The 17,821-nt window shown below is 49.6% G+C and overlaps 1 protein-coding gene and 1 long non-coding RNA gene across 2 annotated transcripts; both read right to left on the bottom strand.

The window, feature by feature from the left end:
- Window positions 1–1,917: 1,917 nt before the first annotated feature.
- LOC120670402 (putative cyclin-dependent kinase F-2) lies at window positions 1,918–3,073 on the bottom strand. The gene is made up of 2 exons (XM_039950487.1): window positions 2,415–3,073; window positions 1,918–1,921 (listed from the first exon to the last, which is right to left on the bottom strand). Exons 1-2 carry the CDS (start codon window positions 3,071–3,073, stop codon window positions 1,918–1,920), a joined length of 663 nt encoding a protein of 220 aa, XP_039806421.1.
- A 1,805-nt stretch (window positions 3,074–4,878) lies between these two features.
- Window positions 4,879–5,717, bottom strand: LOC120670575. Its single transcript, XR_005673255.1, has 2 exons — window positions 5,585–5,717; window positions 4,879–5,504 (listed from the first exon to the last, which is right to left on the bottom strand). It is a non-coding gene; the product is annotated as an uncharacterized LOC120670575 (long non-coding RNA).
- Window positions 5,718–17,821: the final 12,104 nt, after the last annotated feature.

The following is a 17,821-nucleotide window of genomic DNA, read 5'->3' as shown; positions in this document are numbered from 1 at the left end:
TTTATCCTAGTGTATCAATAGTAGTGATAAGGACATCACAAATTAAACGACACTCCTCAAGTTGCTATATAAGGTCCAATTACTCGTGCATGTGCTCGACAATGTGATGATGCTACAGCACTACCACGAATTTTTTTTGAAATTCTCATTTTTCAACTTATTGACATTTGAAAAAAAATTGGGATGTTACGTGCCGATGAAGCTGGTAGGCTATTAAAATTATGAACACTAACAAGATGTGTTAACGGAAGATATAGTAACACTTTTATTGACCTATTGTATGTTTTGTAACACAAGATGGTGTTACTAAATCCTTATTCTGTAGTAGTGTTGTGCATTGCAACATGTGCCGACTATGCATCACTTTGCGTGATGGTTAAGCAGACGCTGGGTAATTTTAGTTGTGGAGCTTTAATTTGGGCTGGCCCATTAAATATTGTGCAGAATCATCCCGTGAGCCTCTTCATGCGACAATGTCACGGCGCGTGACGTATAGTTGTGGTGCGTTGCAACACCCCAAAAGAAACGAAAACGAAAGAAAACACTATCTTTGAAGTGAGACAAAACATGAACCTAGAACGTTTCTCTCATCATATATACTAATTAAAGTTAATTGTTTTTTTGCATGATTAAAGCTAACTGTTAACAGATGATATGGGAGTACGCAACAACAGCAATCTATTTCTTCCTGCCAAAACTCCATCGATGGAGATCACAGAGCGAGCAACCTAGACTATTGCAGCGCTGACACCACAGCAAGTTACTGGTCTCCTATCCTATATATGCTTGTGTAAACAGCGGCACGAAGCCAGGGAACTCCGGTTCCACGGCAGCAGGGGGCTTCGTCTCCACATCCTCCTCAGTGAACCACCGATGCTTAAGTGCGTCTGCCGCGGTGGGCCTCTCCCAGGAGTCGTAGCTCAGCAGGCCAGCAAGGACCTCGCGCCCGGGCAAGGATAGGTGATCTATCACGTCGTCGAACGCTTCCACTCCCATGGTGAGAATACTGCTAGAAAAACGCTCACTAGTACCGGGCCGGAGCCTTCTGTTTGTACCGGGCGCCGGCCCGGTACCGTCTGGCCGGTACTAAGTGGGCCGCCACTTAGTACCGGTCAGGCCGTCCGGTACTAAATGCGTAATATCCGCAAATCATCTAGTAGAATTTATTTCGGAAAATGTATATGTCGGTAACCTCGACTCTGCGGTGATGACAATGCCTTTCGGGGGGATGCGGTGCGGTACAAGGATGTCACCAATCGGCCAGTCGCAGCACCAACATTTCCGGATAATAGGAACACAACACTTGGCATAGGCAGCGTGCTCGTTGATTTGCTCTCAGTGCAACAATGACCACGCTGACTGCGTCAAATGCTGTGTTCGTATCAACCGGAAGTGCTGGTGATGCGACCAGCCGATTCGCGATGTTCTTATAACGCATCGTCTATCCCCGAAAGTTAGAGTCATCACTGTTGGATGGAGATTAACGACGTATACTTATTTCGAAATAAAGATTTTTTTTAGCTTCTAGATGGTTTCAACGTGAGCCTGGATAAATACACCACTAAAGTGTCAAAATAATACAGTCATAATACAAAAAATTCTATTATTATTCTTTCAATAATTTATTAAAAAATCAACTATCCACAATATGATTATATATACAAGTAAATCCTCTAAACTCATTCTAAAAATTTCCACTGTCCATATATACTCATCTCATTCGAAAAATAAAAAATATACTACGTCAATTTCTAATATATAGAAAATGATTGAAAAATATCTCTATAAATTATCAACATTCAACCTAGCCATAAAAGCTTCGCTCAAATTGAAGTGATGAGTACTATATATCTCAAATTAATGAATAAATCGAAGAAATCATGCTCATTCTCACTAATTCTAAAATCACAAATTTCTCTAACTATGGAGCATAAAACAAAGCATGAAGACAAACAATAAAGAGAGAACGAAGTTGCAAACCTTTAGCGCAGTAGGATGAGTAGAACACTCACTAAAATTGGAAAAAATGGCGGCACCTCTCCAAGGGAAAGAAGAACCCGAGCTCAAGCTACTCTGGTGAAATGGCGCTGGCTCGGGCTCGGGGAGGAAGAAGGCGCCAATTTATAGAGGGCGCATTAGTATCGGCTGGTGGCTCGAGCGGGTACTAAAGCTCCCCATTTAGTACCGGCTGGAGCCACCAGCCGGTACTAAGTTTCCTGGTGGCCATTTAGTACCGGCTGGTGGCTCCAGCCAGTACTAAATGGTCACTAGCTGTTGCAAGCGGCTGTCGGTGGTGCACTTTAGTGCTGGCTGGAGCCACCAGCCGGTACTAATCGACTCCCATGGGCACTGTTCTTTTGGCCCGGTACTAAATTTGCACGTTAGTACCGGCCGAAAGCATGACCGGTACTAACGGCCACGGATGAATGTGCGTTTTTCGAAGCTCGTCGCTCAGCTCCAGCGTCTGCTCGATCATCATGTCATCCTCCGTGGTCGCCGTGAACAGGGGCTCGCCGGTGAGGAGCTCGAAGATCACGCACCCCAGTGCATAGATGTCCCCCTCGGGCCCGTAATACTGGCTGAATATCAGCTGCTCCGACGGGCGGTACTGCATCGTCGTGCCATCTAGCTTCTCCGGGGACTGCATCATCGCGCTTACGAGCTTTTCTAGGAACATCTTTCCTATGTGCCTCGCCGGCGTCGCGCATCCGAAGCCGCAGATCTTAAGCGTTTCGTCGGTGCCGACGAGGATGTTGTCGGGGTTAATGTCGCGGTGGATCGTCCCCGTGGCGTGCAGCTTCTCCACGGCCTGCAGGAGCTGCCTCATAGAGTCGCGTGTCTCGTCCTCGGAGAAGGGCTGCCCCTCGAGCCGGCTGCGGAGGCTAGGGCCGGCGAGCTCCATGACGATGTACAGGTCGCCGGTCTCCTCGCTCTTGTCGACGTTCTTGATCTGCACGATGCCGGGGTGGCAGCGGCACGCGGCGACGCAGCCGGCCTCGCGCACGACCGCGGGGAGGTTCGGCGCGCCGGCTCCGTCGAACTCGCCACCGCGGATCCACTTCACGGCGACCATCGTGCCCATGCGGCGTGTTGGGGACACCACCTTCGGGCCGGTCGCCGAAGGTGCGCGAAGACAAGACGTCAGGAACAATGAAGCCGATGCCAAGGGCAAGTGCGGAGATGGCCCGTCTTCATGGATCTACGGGTAGGAAGACGAAAACACGCGAAGACCGGGCGACACAAGCGTCGTGACGAGTAATCAGTGGGCCTCACGGTCTTCGTCAATCAGGACGAAGAGGGCCGCCTGGAGTTGTGGGCCCTTCTGAGCTGTACCGCACCCATGCTGTGATATGGAAATCACGTGTACGTCCGGGAATATTCCGGATATATGACCGTTGTAAGGGTGTAAAAGAGTAATTGTACATTGGAGGCGTAACGCCACCTTTAAATATCCCCTGTAATGTTCATTGATGGGACACATTGAATAGAGAGAACCTTTTCTCCTTGTTTTGTGTGTTCATTCATTACTGTTGTAGTGTCCCTCCATTCCGGAGACACTCTCCACCAACAGTTTGGCGCCCACCCGTCGGTTCGATACACCACATGGCAGCGACAAAGAAGAGAGGAACCACCGGAGCCACTTCGGAGGACACGACAACGACGATGACGATGACGATGACGACGACGACAACACCCTCGCAGGGCGAAGTGGCAGCAACATAGGTGAATGGGGATAGCAGCGACGGCGTCTCCGTTGACGCCCTTGCAGATGGCCAGCTTGAAGTCAACCTCCTAGACCTCGGCGTCTCAGCCGAAGACATCGCGGCGATGCGTCGCATCGACGCTCGCATCGAAGAGGCACGAAGGGCTCAGCAGCAGGCCTTGGATGCAGAACCTTCGGAGCCACAGATGACGACAAGAGCGAAGGGGAAGCAGACCATGCTCACCGAAGCAGAACGTCAAGAGCAGTACAACAAGTTGAGGGAGGAGGAGCTTCGCTGCAAGGCGATGCAGGAGAAGCTCCGTGCCCAGCGGCTGCAGCTCGAGAAATTGCAGGCACCTCCACCACCACCACCGCAGAAGGAGATGATTGGGGTCAACCCGCGGCAACAAGAACCACCAAGGTTCCGCCCAAAACTCGTGACGGTCGAAGAGATCTCTGACCACTCTGAGTCAGACGCCGAAGAGCATTACCGAAGAAGGCATCAAAGAATATCACCATTGTCCGAAGAGCTGGAGGAGGTGCAGTGGCACCATCGCCTCAACCCAGCAATATTGTCGCAGTTTGATGGGGAGTCAGACCCCGAAGAGTTCCTCCTCAAATACGAAGCCACCATAGAAGCATCAGGATGAGGCACCACGTGTAAAGCGAAGGCGCTCGTCCTCGCATTGAAGGGCTTGGCGCAGCGATGGTATGCAAACATGCCACCAGGAACCATTCTGTCTTGGAAGCAGCTTCGCCTCGAGCTATGTGCAAGTTTCCACGCCGTGAAGCCCGACGAAGTCACATCTTGCGATTTTCACGATCTAAGGCAAGGAAGCATGACTGATATGCACCGAGTTGGTTCGGCGAAGGGTGGCCCGATCTTCACGACAGTAGGTTTTGGTAACGGGGATAACTTGCTGAAAAAAAATTCAGCAGGGTAAAAGGCTTTACACCTGGCCAAGGTTGGATGCGACCAAGCGACGGGGAGAGAGACACCGAAACCGCGAAGACTTCGACTCGATCTCCGAACGACCGCAGAACCACAACCGGAGCTAATCCACACAAGACGGGGCAGCCGTACTGGAACCCGCAGAGCACGAATTAGTGGATCTCAGAGAGATCTCTCCACAAGTTCAAGAAGAACAAGGAAGAACAAGGGTTGAGTAAGACACTCAAGCAGCTCGGCTGCAAATATCACTGGAATAATCTTAATTCATCAAAAGTTCCTCTTGGCTTACAAATAAGGGGTATTTATACTAATAACTAGTCTCTAAAAATAGATGTGAACTGAAAGAGCCACGTGGGAAGGTGGAAGGCCAACTGGTTTGATCATTCATGCAGTGGTCGTCAATCTCCCGCATGTCTTCTGGCCTTTTGAGTGGTCTTCAATGTTTTAATCATAACTCCACCTAGGAACATCCAAAAGACGCGGGACCAGATGCGTTGGAAAGCTAATTTGATAACCTTTCACACCATGTGTAGCATGCTTCACGAAATATTGTAGAGCGATACAGTTTCTCACGGAAACTTGGATATCAGGCTGACTATTGATCTTCTGAACAGTCTGCACCAAAAGCACTCGGCTGCCAAGCTGGAAGCTCTAAAGCACTCGGCACTTAGTGGCATTAGAAAGTTGACTTCAACACCTTTCCAACAAGTACTCATGGACCTTCACAGCTTCTATGAATCAAGAGATATGACTGTTTCTTCATGACAGTTCTGCCAGGCCGAACTGGTTCGACGTAGTTCTCCTCTCTGGTTCAGTCTCGGCGTGTCCTTGTCATCCTCCTTGGTGAACCTGAGTAATAGCAACATGCACGATTTAGGAAGTATATAATTCTCATTAATAAATGGAATTTCACAAAGTAGCGCGTGCACCTCTTGTTGTAGCTGTTTAGCTCGGCTACGAGTAATTGGTCCATCGAAGACATGAGCTGGTGCAGCTTGACTTGATGATTGTTCCATCTTGCTTGATGTAGTCGGTATACTTGATGGTGTGGTCGGCGTGGGCATATCAATGACCTTGCAATAATATCTTCAGAGTGTCATGAAGCTTCGCGCAAGAGCACCTAATATTGCCGACCAGAGCACCATCGATTCGGTGGTGAAGGGGATCAACCTGGGAGCATGCGGAGAGTACATATCCCAGCGCAAGCCGAAGACAGTCACGAAGCTGTTCGAAATAATGCAAAAATATTGCATATCCGACCGTGCGAAGAGGAGAAGGCTCGAGGAGAAGAACAAGCAGAAGAAGTCGCAAAGCAGCGAGAGGTCCCTTTCAAAACCATGGCATGCTGACGAGCCGAAGCAGAAAAGAATAGTGAACAACGTGTCCGAAGAAGACCCCCCCGAGAGCACATACACCATCACAAGGGCAAAGGCGAGAGGGACCGCCACGAAGAAAGATCCAATCGCGATGATCATCACCATCGCGAAGAACGACACAACAAAGGCCGAAGAGACAGTGGCGGTCGAAGAGAGAAAATTCCATTCAATTTCTTCCACGGGAAGGACAAAGGCCATTGGACAAATGAATGCCCCTTCGCCATTGAAAGAAAAGAAAAGTTTGATCGGCAGAATTCCCAGCCAGCAAAGCCAGTCAATCATACCTCGCAGTTGCCACCACAGTCTTCAGCGATGGCAACCACTTGGGCTCCTACGCCAAATTGGCCGGTGTCATACCCGGTCTTCAACTACAATCCGCTACCGAATGCGCCACCTTCGCAACAAACAGTACCGATGCTACCACCTCCGCACTATAGTCAGACATGGTCGAGGAGCTCTACGCCACAGTCTTACGACCCGACAACTTTACCCCCACCTCCGAAGCTCGAACCGGGGCAGTTACCAGAAAGAGCAAGCGAGGGACCCTCCGGCAGCAGGGTCAACATCATCAATGCCATCTCCGGAGGATCCAACGAACCGGTACATGAGACGAAGAAGCAGCGCAAAGAATACTTTAGAACCGTTTCCCACGTCAGCGAGGGCAGATGCTTCCGAACAACTTGGTCGCGTGTCCCGACATCTTTCACGCAGGCAGACCTTCGGCTGCACCACTACCCACATAATGACCCCCCTCATCTTAAGGGCAAACATCGGCAAGAATTCAGTGCACTTCGCAGGGAATGATGTAGGAAGAATCTTGGTGGACAATGGGAGCTCTACAGATATCCTCGTGTGGCAGTGCTTTGTCAAAATGGGGTTCACATAAATAGCACTGAAGAAGTAATAGTATCCGCTCATTGGCTTCAGAGGCAAGAGAATCGAAGCTCTTGGAAAGATAGAGCTCAATGTCACGTTCGGCGAAGGTGCAGCGCAGAGAACCGAAGCAATAACCTTCGATGTGGTCGACATTAACTACCCCTACAACACCATCTTCGGCCGCAACACCTTGGTCAAATTCGTAGCAGTAATCCATCAGTCGTACCTATGCATGAAGCTGCCTACGGCCGGAGGAATTGTCACAGTCTTCGGCAACCAGGAAGAAGCAAGAAGATGCGAAGACAACGCATCAACTGCAAACAAGAATGTCCATGTCATTGAAACCCCAAATGAAGACAATGAGGCAGTAAACAGCGAAGAGCCAGAGAAGTCAGGGGGGTATCCCCAGCGGAACACACAAAGAAGGTGCCATTGTGCGAAGATGTGCCCGACCGAATGGTGATCATCGGAAAAGGGCTTAAAGAGGCCGAAGAGGCCAGGCTTATACAGTATCTCCGCAACAATCAAGATGTGTTTGCTTGGTCCTCTTCGGATCTGCGAGTGGTCAGTCAAGAAGTCATCGAGCATGAGCTCAGGGTGAACCCGAAGGCAAAACCAGTAAAGCAGGGTCAAAGGTCAATGTCCGAAGAAAGGCAGAAAGCGGCTCAGGCCGAGGTACAAAAATTGCTGGACGCGGGCGTCATTCGCGAGGTCCAGTACCCGGAGTGGCTAGCAAATGTTGTCATGGTACCGAAGAAGAATGGGAAGTGGAGAATGTGCATTGACTTCACAATCTTGAACAAGGCGTGCCCGAAGGACGAATACCCACTACCACGAATTGACACCCTGGTCGATGCAGCAGCTTGCTCGGAGATGCTCAGTATGTTGGACTGTTTCTCAGGTTATCACCAGATATTCATGAACAAGGCGGACGATTTCACCACCCCCTTCGGGACATATTGCTACGTAAGAAATCCGGAGGGCCTTCGCAATGCCGGATGCACTTCCAACAGAATGATAAAAAAGTATTGGGGGATCAATTGGGGAGAAACATCTCCGCATATGTCGATGACGTGGTTGTAAGAAGAAAAAAGAAGGAGGATCATATTCAAGATCTTCGCGAAACATTTGCGAATCTTCGTCACCATGGCCTCAAGCTGAACCCGGAGAAATGTGTCTTCGGCGTGCGAAGAGGCAAACTATTGGGCTGCATGATCACCGAAAGGGGAATCGAGGCAAACCCGGAGAAGATCTAAGCCATTAGGCGGATGAAGCCGCCTACCACAAGAAAGGGGGTGCAGAAGCTAACAGGCAGGTTGGCTTTGCTGAACAGATTCATCTCGAAGTCAATAGAGAAGTGCCTCCCATTCTTCAAGGCGCTGAAAGGCTCTGGCAACTTAGAATGGGGCGAAGAGCAGGCGAAGGCCTTCGAAGACCTCAAGCAGTACATTGAGAAATTGGCAGTCATGTCCAGCCCTTCGGAGAAGGAGTTGCAGTTATACATCTCTACATCAGGTGCAGCCGTAAGTGCTGCTCTCGTCGAAGAGCTCGCGATCGAAGGGGCATTGACACAGGTGCCTATATACTTCATCTCCGATGCCCTAAACGGGTCAAAATTGCTATCCTCAGAAATGGAGAAGATGGCATATGCGGTGGTCATGGCAGCACGCAAGCTTCGATACTACTTCCAGAGCCACAAAATCAAGGTTCCAACCTCTTTCCCACTTCTAGACATGTTTGAAAACAGAGAAGCCTCCGGCAGGATAGGCAAATGGGCTACGCAATTAGTCGAGCACACCATTGACTTCGTCTCCAGATCAGCAATCAAGTCACAGGTCTTGGCAGACTTCATCGCAGACTGGTCCCCAGCCGCACCTTCGCAAGAGCAGACGAAGATAGAAGCAATATGGCAACTTGAGTGTGATGGGGCTTATCAGAGAGACGGAGCATAAGCTTCAGCAGTCCTGACAGCACCTTCGGGTACGCAACTGAAGTACACAGTCAGACTTGACTTCAATGGGTGCACCAACAATGTCGTAGAATACGAAGGCCTTCTCTTGGGTCTTCGCAAAGCAAGAGAGCTGGGCGCACGAAGATTAATGACCAGGTCTGATTCGTAGTTGATCACATGCCAAATAAACAAGTCAAACAGGGCTCTCAAGCCAGAATTGGCGAAGTACCTGGCAGCAGTGCGAAGCATGGAGAAATACTTCCTCGGGTTTAGTATCCACAGTTTCTCCAGAATGAAGAATAAGCAAGCTGATCAACTGGCGAAGGCAGCAGCGCAGTTCGATTCATTACCGCTAGATGTTTTCTTCGAAACATTAAAGCAGGCCTCCGTCAATTGTGCTAAAGAACCAGCCAAATTCGTCAACGCCATAACCAGCGAAGACTGGAGGGCCGCCATAATGGCCTATCTTCGCGGACACTTCGTCCCGGAGGATGAGAAGGAACAGAAGTGAATGGCACTTCGGGCCAAGAATCACAGAATCATAAGCGAAGAGTTATACAGAGGGGGAGTCTGCGCACCACTTCTAAAGTGCATCTCACGCGAAGAGGGCAAACAGCTGCTTGAAGAGATACATGCAGGGGTGTGTTCTTCGCACATCGCAACGAGGGCCCTGGTCGGCAAAGCTTTCCATGAAGGATTTTATTGGCCATCGGCTGTGGCGGACGCTCAAGATGTGGTTCGCACATGTCCAAATTGCCAAAGGCACGCCCCATACAGCAAATTCCCACCCGACGAGGTGCAGCTACTGCCTCCGGTATGGCCCCTCGCACGATGGGGCATTGATATTGTTGGACCACTGCCTACAGCTCCAGGAAACTACAAGTACACTGCTGTGGCGGTAGAGTACTTCTCCAAATGGGTCGAGGCTAAGGCACTCAGGGATATCACAGCAGGAGTCCTACAAAAATTCTTTTGGCAGAACATCGTCTGTCGCTTCGGGGTCCCGAAGGAGGTTACAGTGGACAATGGCAAGCAGTTTGACTGCGCAACTTTCCGGGAGTTCACCACTCAACTTGGCACCAACTTATGCTTCGCTTCGGTCTACCATCCGCAGTCCAACGGCGCGGTGGAAAGGTCCAACGGCATCATCTTCGCTGGCATCAAGAAAAACATCACTGAGTTGCCGAAGGGGAAATGGGCGGATGAGCTGCCGAGGGTCATATGGTCTCATAGCACAATAGGGTCCAAGACCACGAAGTTCACCCCTTTCAAGCTTCTATGTGGTGAAGAAGCCATAACACCCGAGGAAATCAAACTCAAATCCTGGAGAACAGCCGAAGGGGCAGAAAACATCGAAAAAGACATCAAGCCCTCAATTGACACAATCGAAGCTGGCAAGATACAAACAGCAATAAACTTGGGAAAATATCAAGAGGAAACAAGAAGGTGGGAGAATAAGAAAGTGAAGCCCAGAAACATCAAAGAGGGCGACTTGGTGCTTCGAAGAATACCAAAGGCCAGGCAAAAGGGCAAGATGCACAGCAAGTGGGAAGGCCCATTCATCATCGCATCTATGGCAAGGCCAGAGGCCTGCAGGCTCCGCACGTTAGAAGGCACCGAAGACCCTTATTCATGGAACAAGGACATGCTATAGAAGTACTACGTGTAGGAAATGTGTAAAGCCACCGGAGGAAAATAACCGAAGGGGCTTGTAGGGCAAATTATTTTTGCATCTTTCCTTTTTCTCATGTGTAAATCCGCACAATGTACCGAAGGGCCCGTACTCTTTTCCTCACGGGGGAAGCTTTCGAGTGTCCACTCGGGCGCCGAAGGTGTGAGGTTTTTAACGATGCGGAACACTATGTAACCCCTTGTGAAATATAAACAAGGCCCCCACAAAAGAGTCAAAGGAACATGCACGGTGCAAAGGCGCCGAAGCGTCTATCCCTTTTCGTCAAAGCGAAGAGGGGAGTCATCGGCGCGAAGTACAAGCCATAATGCTTGAAAGAAGTAAGCACGAGGCGCAACCCCCGATTAAGGGCTTCGCTCCTCTTAGCTTCACTTCCGAAGAAATTAACAAAATCGTCGCATGAAAGCGAAGGGTGGAAAGTCCTGTCGCGCGAAAGCCGAAGGCTAGGCGCGAACCTCTCCGGTTAAAGAGCCGAAGGTCCCCTAATAAAATCCCGTTGCATGAAAGCGAAGGGTGGAAAGTCCTGTCGTGCGAAAGCCGAAGGCTAGGCGCGAATCTCTACGGTTAAAGAGCCGAAGGTCCCCTAACAAAATCCCGTCGCATGAAAGCGAAGGGTGGAAAGTCCTGTCGCGCGAAAGCCGAAGGCTAGGCACGAACCTCTCCGGTTAAAGAGCCGAAGGTCCCCTAACAAAATCCCGTTGCATGAAAGCGAAGGGTGGAAAGTCCTGTCGTGCGAAAGCCGAAGGCTAGGCGCGAACCTCTACGGTTAAAGAACCGAAGGTCCCCTAACAAAATCCCGTCGCACGAAAGCGAAGGGTGAAAAGTCCTGTCGTGCAAAAGCCGAAGGCTAGGCGCGAACCTCTCCGGTTAAAAGAACCGAAGGTCCTCTAACAAAATCCCTTCGCATGAAAGCGAAGGGTGGAGCGACCTGTCGCGCGAAAGCCGAAGGCTAATCGCGAACCTCTCCGGCAAAAGAGCCGAAGAAACCTGTGCAAGCCCTCACGAGCAAAGCCGAAGGCAAAGGCGTGCATAATTAAAACAAGAGGCCGGAGGGGCTAAAACAAGTCTCTCAGTCATCATCCCCGCCAGTTGAGCGAAGGGGGGGTGGCGCTTCACAAAACAAGAAACACGCATGACGCCGGTGAAGATGAACGAACAAAAAGGCGTTTGTAACCTCCCCCGCGCAAAGGGGGGGTGGTGCTTCGCAGAATATATTTGTGCACAGTCGAAGGATAAATGCCAAAAAATTACATAATTTATTACAAAGTACAGGTTTATTACACCGCGAAGATACACTTCGCACGAAGGCACGAAGAAATAAATTACATAGTTACATCCGAGGCCTCTTTCTCGAAGACTAGGCAGTCCACCTCAGATATGATTTCCCGGACCGCCACATCTAATATTTCTTCGGCTGTCCGTCGAAGAAATGCTTCGAAGTCGTCCCCTGAAACCGAGGGCAACACAAATTAACTAGAGCTCTCGTCGAAGATGCCTTTGCATCGGTACATAAATTCATGAGGCGACAGGGGCTCTTCATCCACCGGCTCCGGCTTCGGCTCACGGAGACCGGCGGAAGCACTGTATGACCTATCGGTATCGAGAATCCGCTTTATTTCACGACGAAGCGCGCGGTCTGCAAGGATCTTTGCGTGTTTTTCCGGATCACGCTGAAATTCGGCAAAAAAACGCTTCGTATCGATGTTCCGAATGTCGTAAACACGCACCCTATCCGCCCAAAATTCTTCAAATGAAACCGAAGGGTAAAGAATATGGAACTTCGCCCAGGACGCACCAGCGACATAGAAATCCCCTCGATTGAGCTTGCGAGGAAGCACGCCTTCGGTCACCTGCGCAGGGGTCAACGCAGGGTCCTGTGCAGGCACCGAAGGTGTTAGCTTACAAAAGTAATAATTACAACCAGAAGACCCCTATACAACAGCCTACAACAACCCTCACACCTCGCCAGCCGAAGGACGAGAAGAGGACGCCCTTGTCCGGTCTTCGGGCGCCGGGGCTCCGTCAGTAGCGTCGCGGCCACTTTCGCCATTCGCACCCTCGCCACCAGGTCCTTCTTCGGCAGTCACAAATTCTTTGAGGATGGGCTCTGCGATGGCATCAGCCTTGGCCTGGAGCTGAACGATGCCAATCAGAAGTCAGCGGGTTTTTCGTAACAAAGAAGTTTTCATAAGAAAGAGAAGCGCAGACAATCACCTGGGGCTTCATCCGCTCGACTTCACGTCATACAAGGGCACGACCTTCGCCCTTGAAGAAGCGCTCCATGAAGTTAACGGCGATGTTTTTTGCCAAAGCCGACAGCGTCTCCGAACAAACAGTTTCCTCGCCTGGCCAGCGGAAAGATGAGTCACAAAGGGAACGAAGTTGAGACTTCATCACCACGCTAGTCTGTCCAGCTTCGGAGGGAAAAAGACCGTACACTGCGGCACTGAGAGTACGGACGGCGACCATGGCACTGATATCTTCATGGAAATGCGCCCCGGTGTCCAGCATGGCGACGCAAGCACGAAGCCACTGGAAAAAGGAGCCCAGGCCAACTGTGTCGGTGCCCTCCGGAAACATATCCGGAGCCACAAGCCCATACCTGGCGAGGAGGTCAGGAAGCTCTTCCTGCAACTTCTCCGAGCCGGTCTTTATAGCCTCTTTAAAGGTGCAGAGCTGTTTTTGCATCAAATCTCGATGTTTTTCAGCATCTTCAGCAAGCAACTTGGCGGCCCTCACGGCGTCCTCTGGCTTCACCGCCTGATCAGCAGACGCAAGCAGCTCCGTGGTAAGAGTCGCCTTCTCCTCGGCAGATCTGTCGAGGCGCATTTGCAGCTCTACTTTCTCTTTTTCCAGGGAGGCCACCTTCGCCTCCAGGTCAACGACAACAACTTTTGAGCTGTCCTCAGCTGCCAACTGCCGGGCAGCACAGCGCGCAGTCATGAAGGCCTTCAGCGACAAGTCTTGGGCGCTCTCTAGGATGTTACTGAGCCCGCTCCCCATCAAGTCTTTTTCCATGAGGGGGAAGCAGAAGGAGTCCCCCGCCGTTGCTAAAAGCCCACGTTCGCGGTCCCGGCTCTCAAAATGAAGAGATTTGACGATGTTCCCTCCGAGGCGCACAGCAGTGGGCTTCGCACCGAGTTCCACAGCAGCAGCTTCGGGATCAGCGTCGCGAACGAAGAAGCTACTACTATCCGATGAACTGCTTGACCCTTTGCCGCCACTCCCTTTCGTCCCAGAGGAGGAGGCGGACTTCTCGGCCGAGGGTGATGTTCCCTCCGCAAGTTTTACCTCGGCCGCCCGCTGAGGAGCGGAGAGGCCCAAGGCATGAAATACCCAATTCCGGCGGACTCTGCTGAGGTGAGCCACCAAGGCCTTGTATTCGTCCCTCGAAACCGATCCGACCATCTCGTCGGCCCGGCTCTTGATAACGGCAGGATCTACCCCTGCATTGCCAAAGAGGCACAAACCATCAGTAACGTAGCGGGCAGCACATCTTAACAAGAGCCCAAGCACTAGAACTTACGATAGGCCCGAAGGCTGAAGACGGCCGCGAAATCAGGTATTAGAATACCTTCGATCCAGCGGTCCTCGGCTAGCCAGCTGGAGATGTCCCACCCAACCCTGACGGGGAAACAACCGCACGTGACGATCTCTTCGATGACATCACGCGTGCTGAAAGTCTTGGACAATTTCCGCAGCAGGGCGAGCAAAGACTCATCTTCGGCGCGGACATGACAGGCGACTTTCGGCACCTCGCCAAGGGCAGGAACGTGGTCGATGACGAGGGGATGGGTCTTCGTGATGGGATCCAACGTCACCTTGTGATAGAACCAGTAGGATGACCAGTCGTTGGCCCACTTGTTCTTGCTCGCAGCGACTGGGCACGGGAGGTTCTTGTGGAAGGCGAAGGTATAGCAGCCATATTGGGTAATGGCCGATATCTCCGCACCTCCGTCTGATTGTACAGAAATCTTCTTCGGTTGATAGTGTACCCTGAAGGCACGAGCAAAGCCTTCGGCGCTTGGAGAAAGGCGGCAGGTCTTCGCCAGCCACATGTACAGGTTGAGCCGCACAATCGGAGTAGGGGTCATTTGATGCAGATATACCTTAAACAGCCTAAAGATGTCCACTACCACGGAGTCGAGGGGCATCCGAAGACCGGCGGTGAACAGATCGCGGAGCATGATCACTTCGTCTGCGCGAGGATGAGCGATGGTCTCACCCGTCGGTGGAGCCCTGACACAGTCCGCAGAGATGAAGCCCCGACGAGCCAGGTCGTCGAGGAGGGACGGAGTCATCTTCGACAAGCCGAGCACAGTTGTCGTCGGCCCTTTAGATTGATCCCTCTTCGGAGCAATCTCCGAAGATGCAGAGTGTTCTGAGAGCGCCACTCTTGAAGTTTAGCATCGGATTAGTTCGAAGAAAATGACGCTCAGAAAGAACCTTTGCGAAGCAAAAAGCGAGGAGGCTGGGAAGCAAGGGCAATAAAAAGTAAAATGCACAGTCGTGGCGCCGCTATTTATAGGTGGGGGGGGGCAAGCGCGAGATTTACAACGCGCGCCACCACGAAGTGGAAAGACGCCAAAACCTCACGCTGCACTCGTAAGATTAAGAGACCGAGGGGTATCTCTGTCCTTTCAAGTCTATGAGCCAACGCAAGGTTTCCCGCCAAAGGTCAAATCTAATAATTTGGGCGAGAACTAACGGTTATGAACATGAAAATTTTTCTTCCTCGACAGGAGTGCAACTTTTTTATAGGTGAACACGGACTGTGCTTCACCGGCTACCGTCGCGGCGCCCAGCCCGAAGGGTGGCGCTTCGGGACGCCGACGGCGCCCACGGAGTCGAAGCCACGCCCCTCCCGAAGATTGGACCGAGGCTCTAAGGGGCTACTGTTGGGGACACCACCTTCGGGCCGGTCGCCGAAGGTGCGCGAAGACAAGACGTCAGGAACAATGAAGCCAATGCCAAGAGCAAGCACGGAGATGGCCCGTCTTCGTGGATCTTCGGGTAGGAAGACGAAGACACGCGAAGGCCCGCATGGTCCGCATGCAAAGCACAGCTGACCCAATGTCTGCTTGCGGTTTGTTCATTCCTTTGTTTAATAGGAGAAAGGGTTGCAACACCTGGGCCTTCCAGTCCTGCCACCATGCCCACCAAAACATATCAGCGGCATAGCTTAACTTAGTGGACAGCCGCGGACCCGCAAAATAGATTTAGCGGTAAGCAAGGCAGGTTTGCGGCCAGCTGCAACCCGCCCCGACTGCAATCTGAATAATATTCATGGCAAACAAATTGTTATGCTAAGAATTGGTTAGCTCCTCTATAACTTTTCAGGGCAAGAACAACTCGATTCCCATAGCCCAGGTTTTGCAATTCTCCTTTATTCCATTTCCTTCGTTAAGAACCCCTCTCCCGGCCATCGATCTCCCTGGATGCCTACTTTTTCTGCGGTATAGAGGATAATTTCTTGATTCTTTTACTCTTCGATCTCCCTGGATGCCTACTTTTTCTGCAATATAGATGATAATTTCTTGATTCTTTTACTCTTCGATCTCCTTGGATGCCTACTTTCTCTGCAGTATACTCCCTCCGTCCTGAAATATAAGTCATCCCGGGAGTGTTTTACTGTATCCAGATTCATATAATGTTCAATGAATCTGGATAGAGGGAGTAGAGGATAATTTCTTGATTCTTTTACTGATAGATAATTGTGCCATTTGTATAAACCATTAGCCGGTGATTTTGATCCATGTCACATGTATACTTTTTTATAAGAGAATTATTTTGTTTACGGATTTTTAAGTAGAACATGCTATTTGGGATTCCGATTACCATGGAAAGGGTGTGCCCAGCCATACCGAAAAACATAAGCATAGTAGATTTGGTTATTTCACAGTGATCTTGTAAAGTTTAAATACTTTAGGTGCTGGATGTGCACTTTTAATTTGAATTCAGAAATCACAATCTAGTTGTAGGAAATTTTAGTTCTGACTGAATGATCTTGTAGGTGGAAATCGCAATATCAATTCAGGTTTGAGTATGTTGATCGTTTCTTTTCCAAACCCCAGCGATGATGCTTAGTTCTTTTTAGTGGTAGAGACTATATATGATTCACTCTTTGCACTGGGTTTATTGGCATCCATTTGCTTCCAGTTTATTCAAGGAATCTATTTTCTGCCAAATTAGATAAGTACTAAAGTGATTACAGTGTAATTTGCAGGTGTAGCGAGGCAAAAAAAAAGGAAACAAAGTTTAGCAGGAGCTAGGTTCGCATCTCTCAGACATTCAAGATTTTTGAACATTTGTTTTTTGTAGCTAAAACAAGTAGTCAAACAATTCTAGGCACTTCGAGATTACAAATCGAGTTGGTTTGAGCAGTCTGGAAATTTTGCATAGGCTTTCTGAAAATTTATTGCCTGTGATGGAGCTATATTTCTCTTTAATGACTTGGCTTGAACTAATTGTGATGTTCAATTTTTATTTTTTCTGAAACAGAGAATGGCAACTTGAATGCTTGAGCAGCGAGAGATCATTCTGGTTTTCCCTCACCGTCCAAGTTTAGCCGTACGTGGTTCCCATTCTTATTTGGTGAAAAAAAATGCAGTATCATTTTTTTATTATTCTGAATAGCCTGTCAGTTGTTAATGACCACTATCATTTTTATAGTTTTCCATGGCCTTTTCATGATTTCTTATAATCTTCTCTAATTGAATATAGATGAATTATGCAGAATGTAGTACTATGTACTGGGCTGCATTTGTGTCAAACTCGGGGCCCATCTGAGTCCCATTGCGGCACTGCTATGGTTGTTAGCCAAAATTTATGAGGTTTGACTTTTAAAATACTAATATGGCTACTGATTTAAAATGGATGGAGTTTTGTAATAGCATGCTACAATTTTAATTTTTCCTTAGCTTTCGCCTCTGAGCTTGACAGCATAAATTAGAATACGATGACTTTATTCGTTTTGATCCTGAGCTTGACAACATAAATTAGAATCTGATGACTTTATTCGTTTTGATCCTTCGTTCTAATATACTGGTGGCACCTGATATTATATCTAGATCAACATTGAATTTGTTTTGATGTTGTCCCATGCTCAAGAACCAGCGTTGATCTACACACGCAGATGGATCCTCTGAACAATACTAAAGGTAGTATTATTGGTTTCTCTTCTGACCCTAAACGGGTATTGTTGTTACAACCTTTTATTACCAGAGCATCCTTGTATTTGTGCTGGTCTAGAGTTGATGAATTACTGATTTGG

The sequence above is a fragment of the Panicum virgatum genome, chromosome 4N (genome assembly GCF_016808335.1).
Source record: "Panicum virgatum strain AP13 chromosome 4N, P.virgatum_v5, whole genome shotgun sequence".
NCBI lineage: Eukaryota > Viridiplantae > Streptophyta > Magnoliopsida > Poales > Poaceae > Panicum > Panicum virgatum.
The sequence above is the reverse complement of the archived record's forward strand: the minus strand, read 5'-3'. Positions and strand labels throughout refer to the sequence as shown.

What these genes read in the sequence shown, in the direction of transcription:
- LOC120670402 (XM_039950487.1), bottom strand. Translation starts at nt 3,073, where the DNA reads ATGGTCGCCGTGAAGTGGATCCGCGGTGGCGAGTTCGACGGAGCCGGC.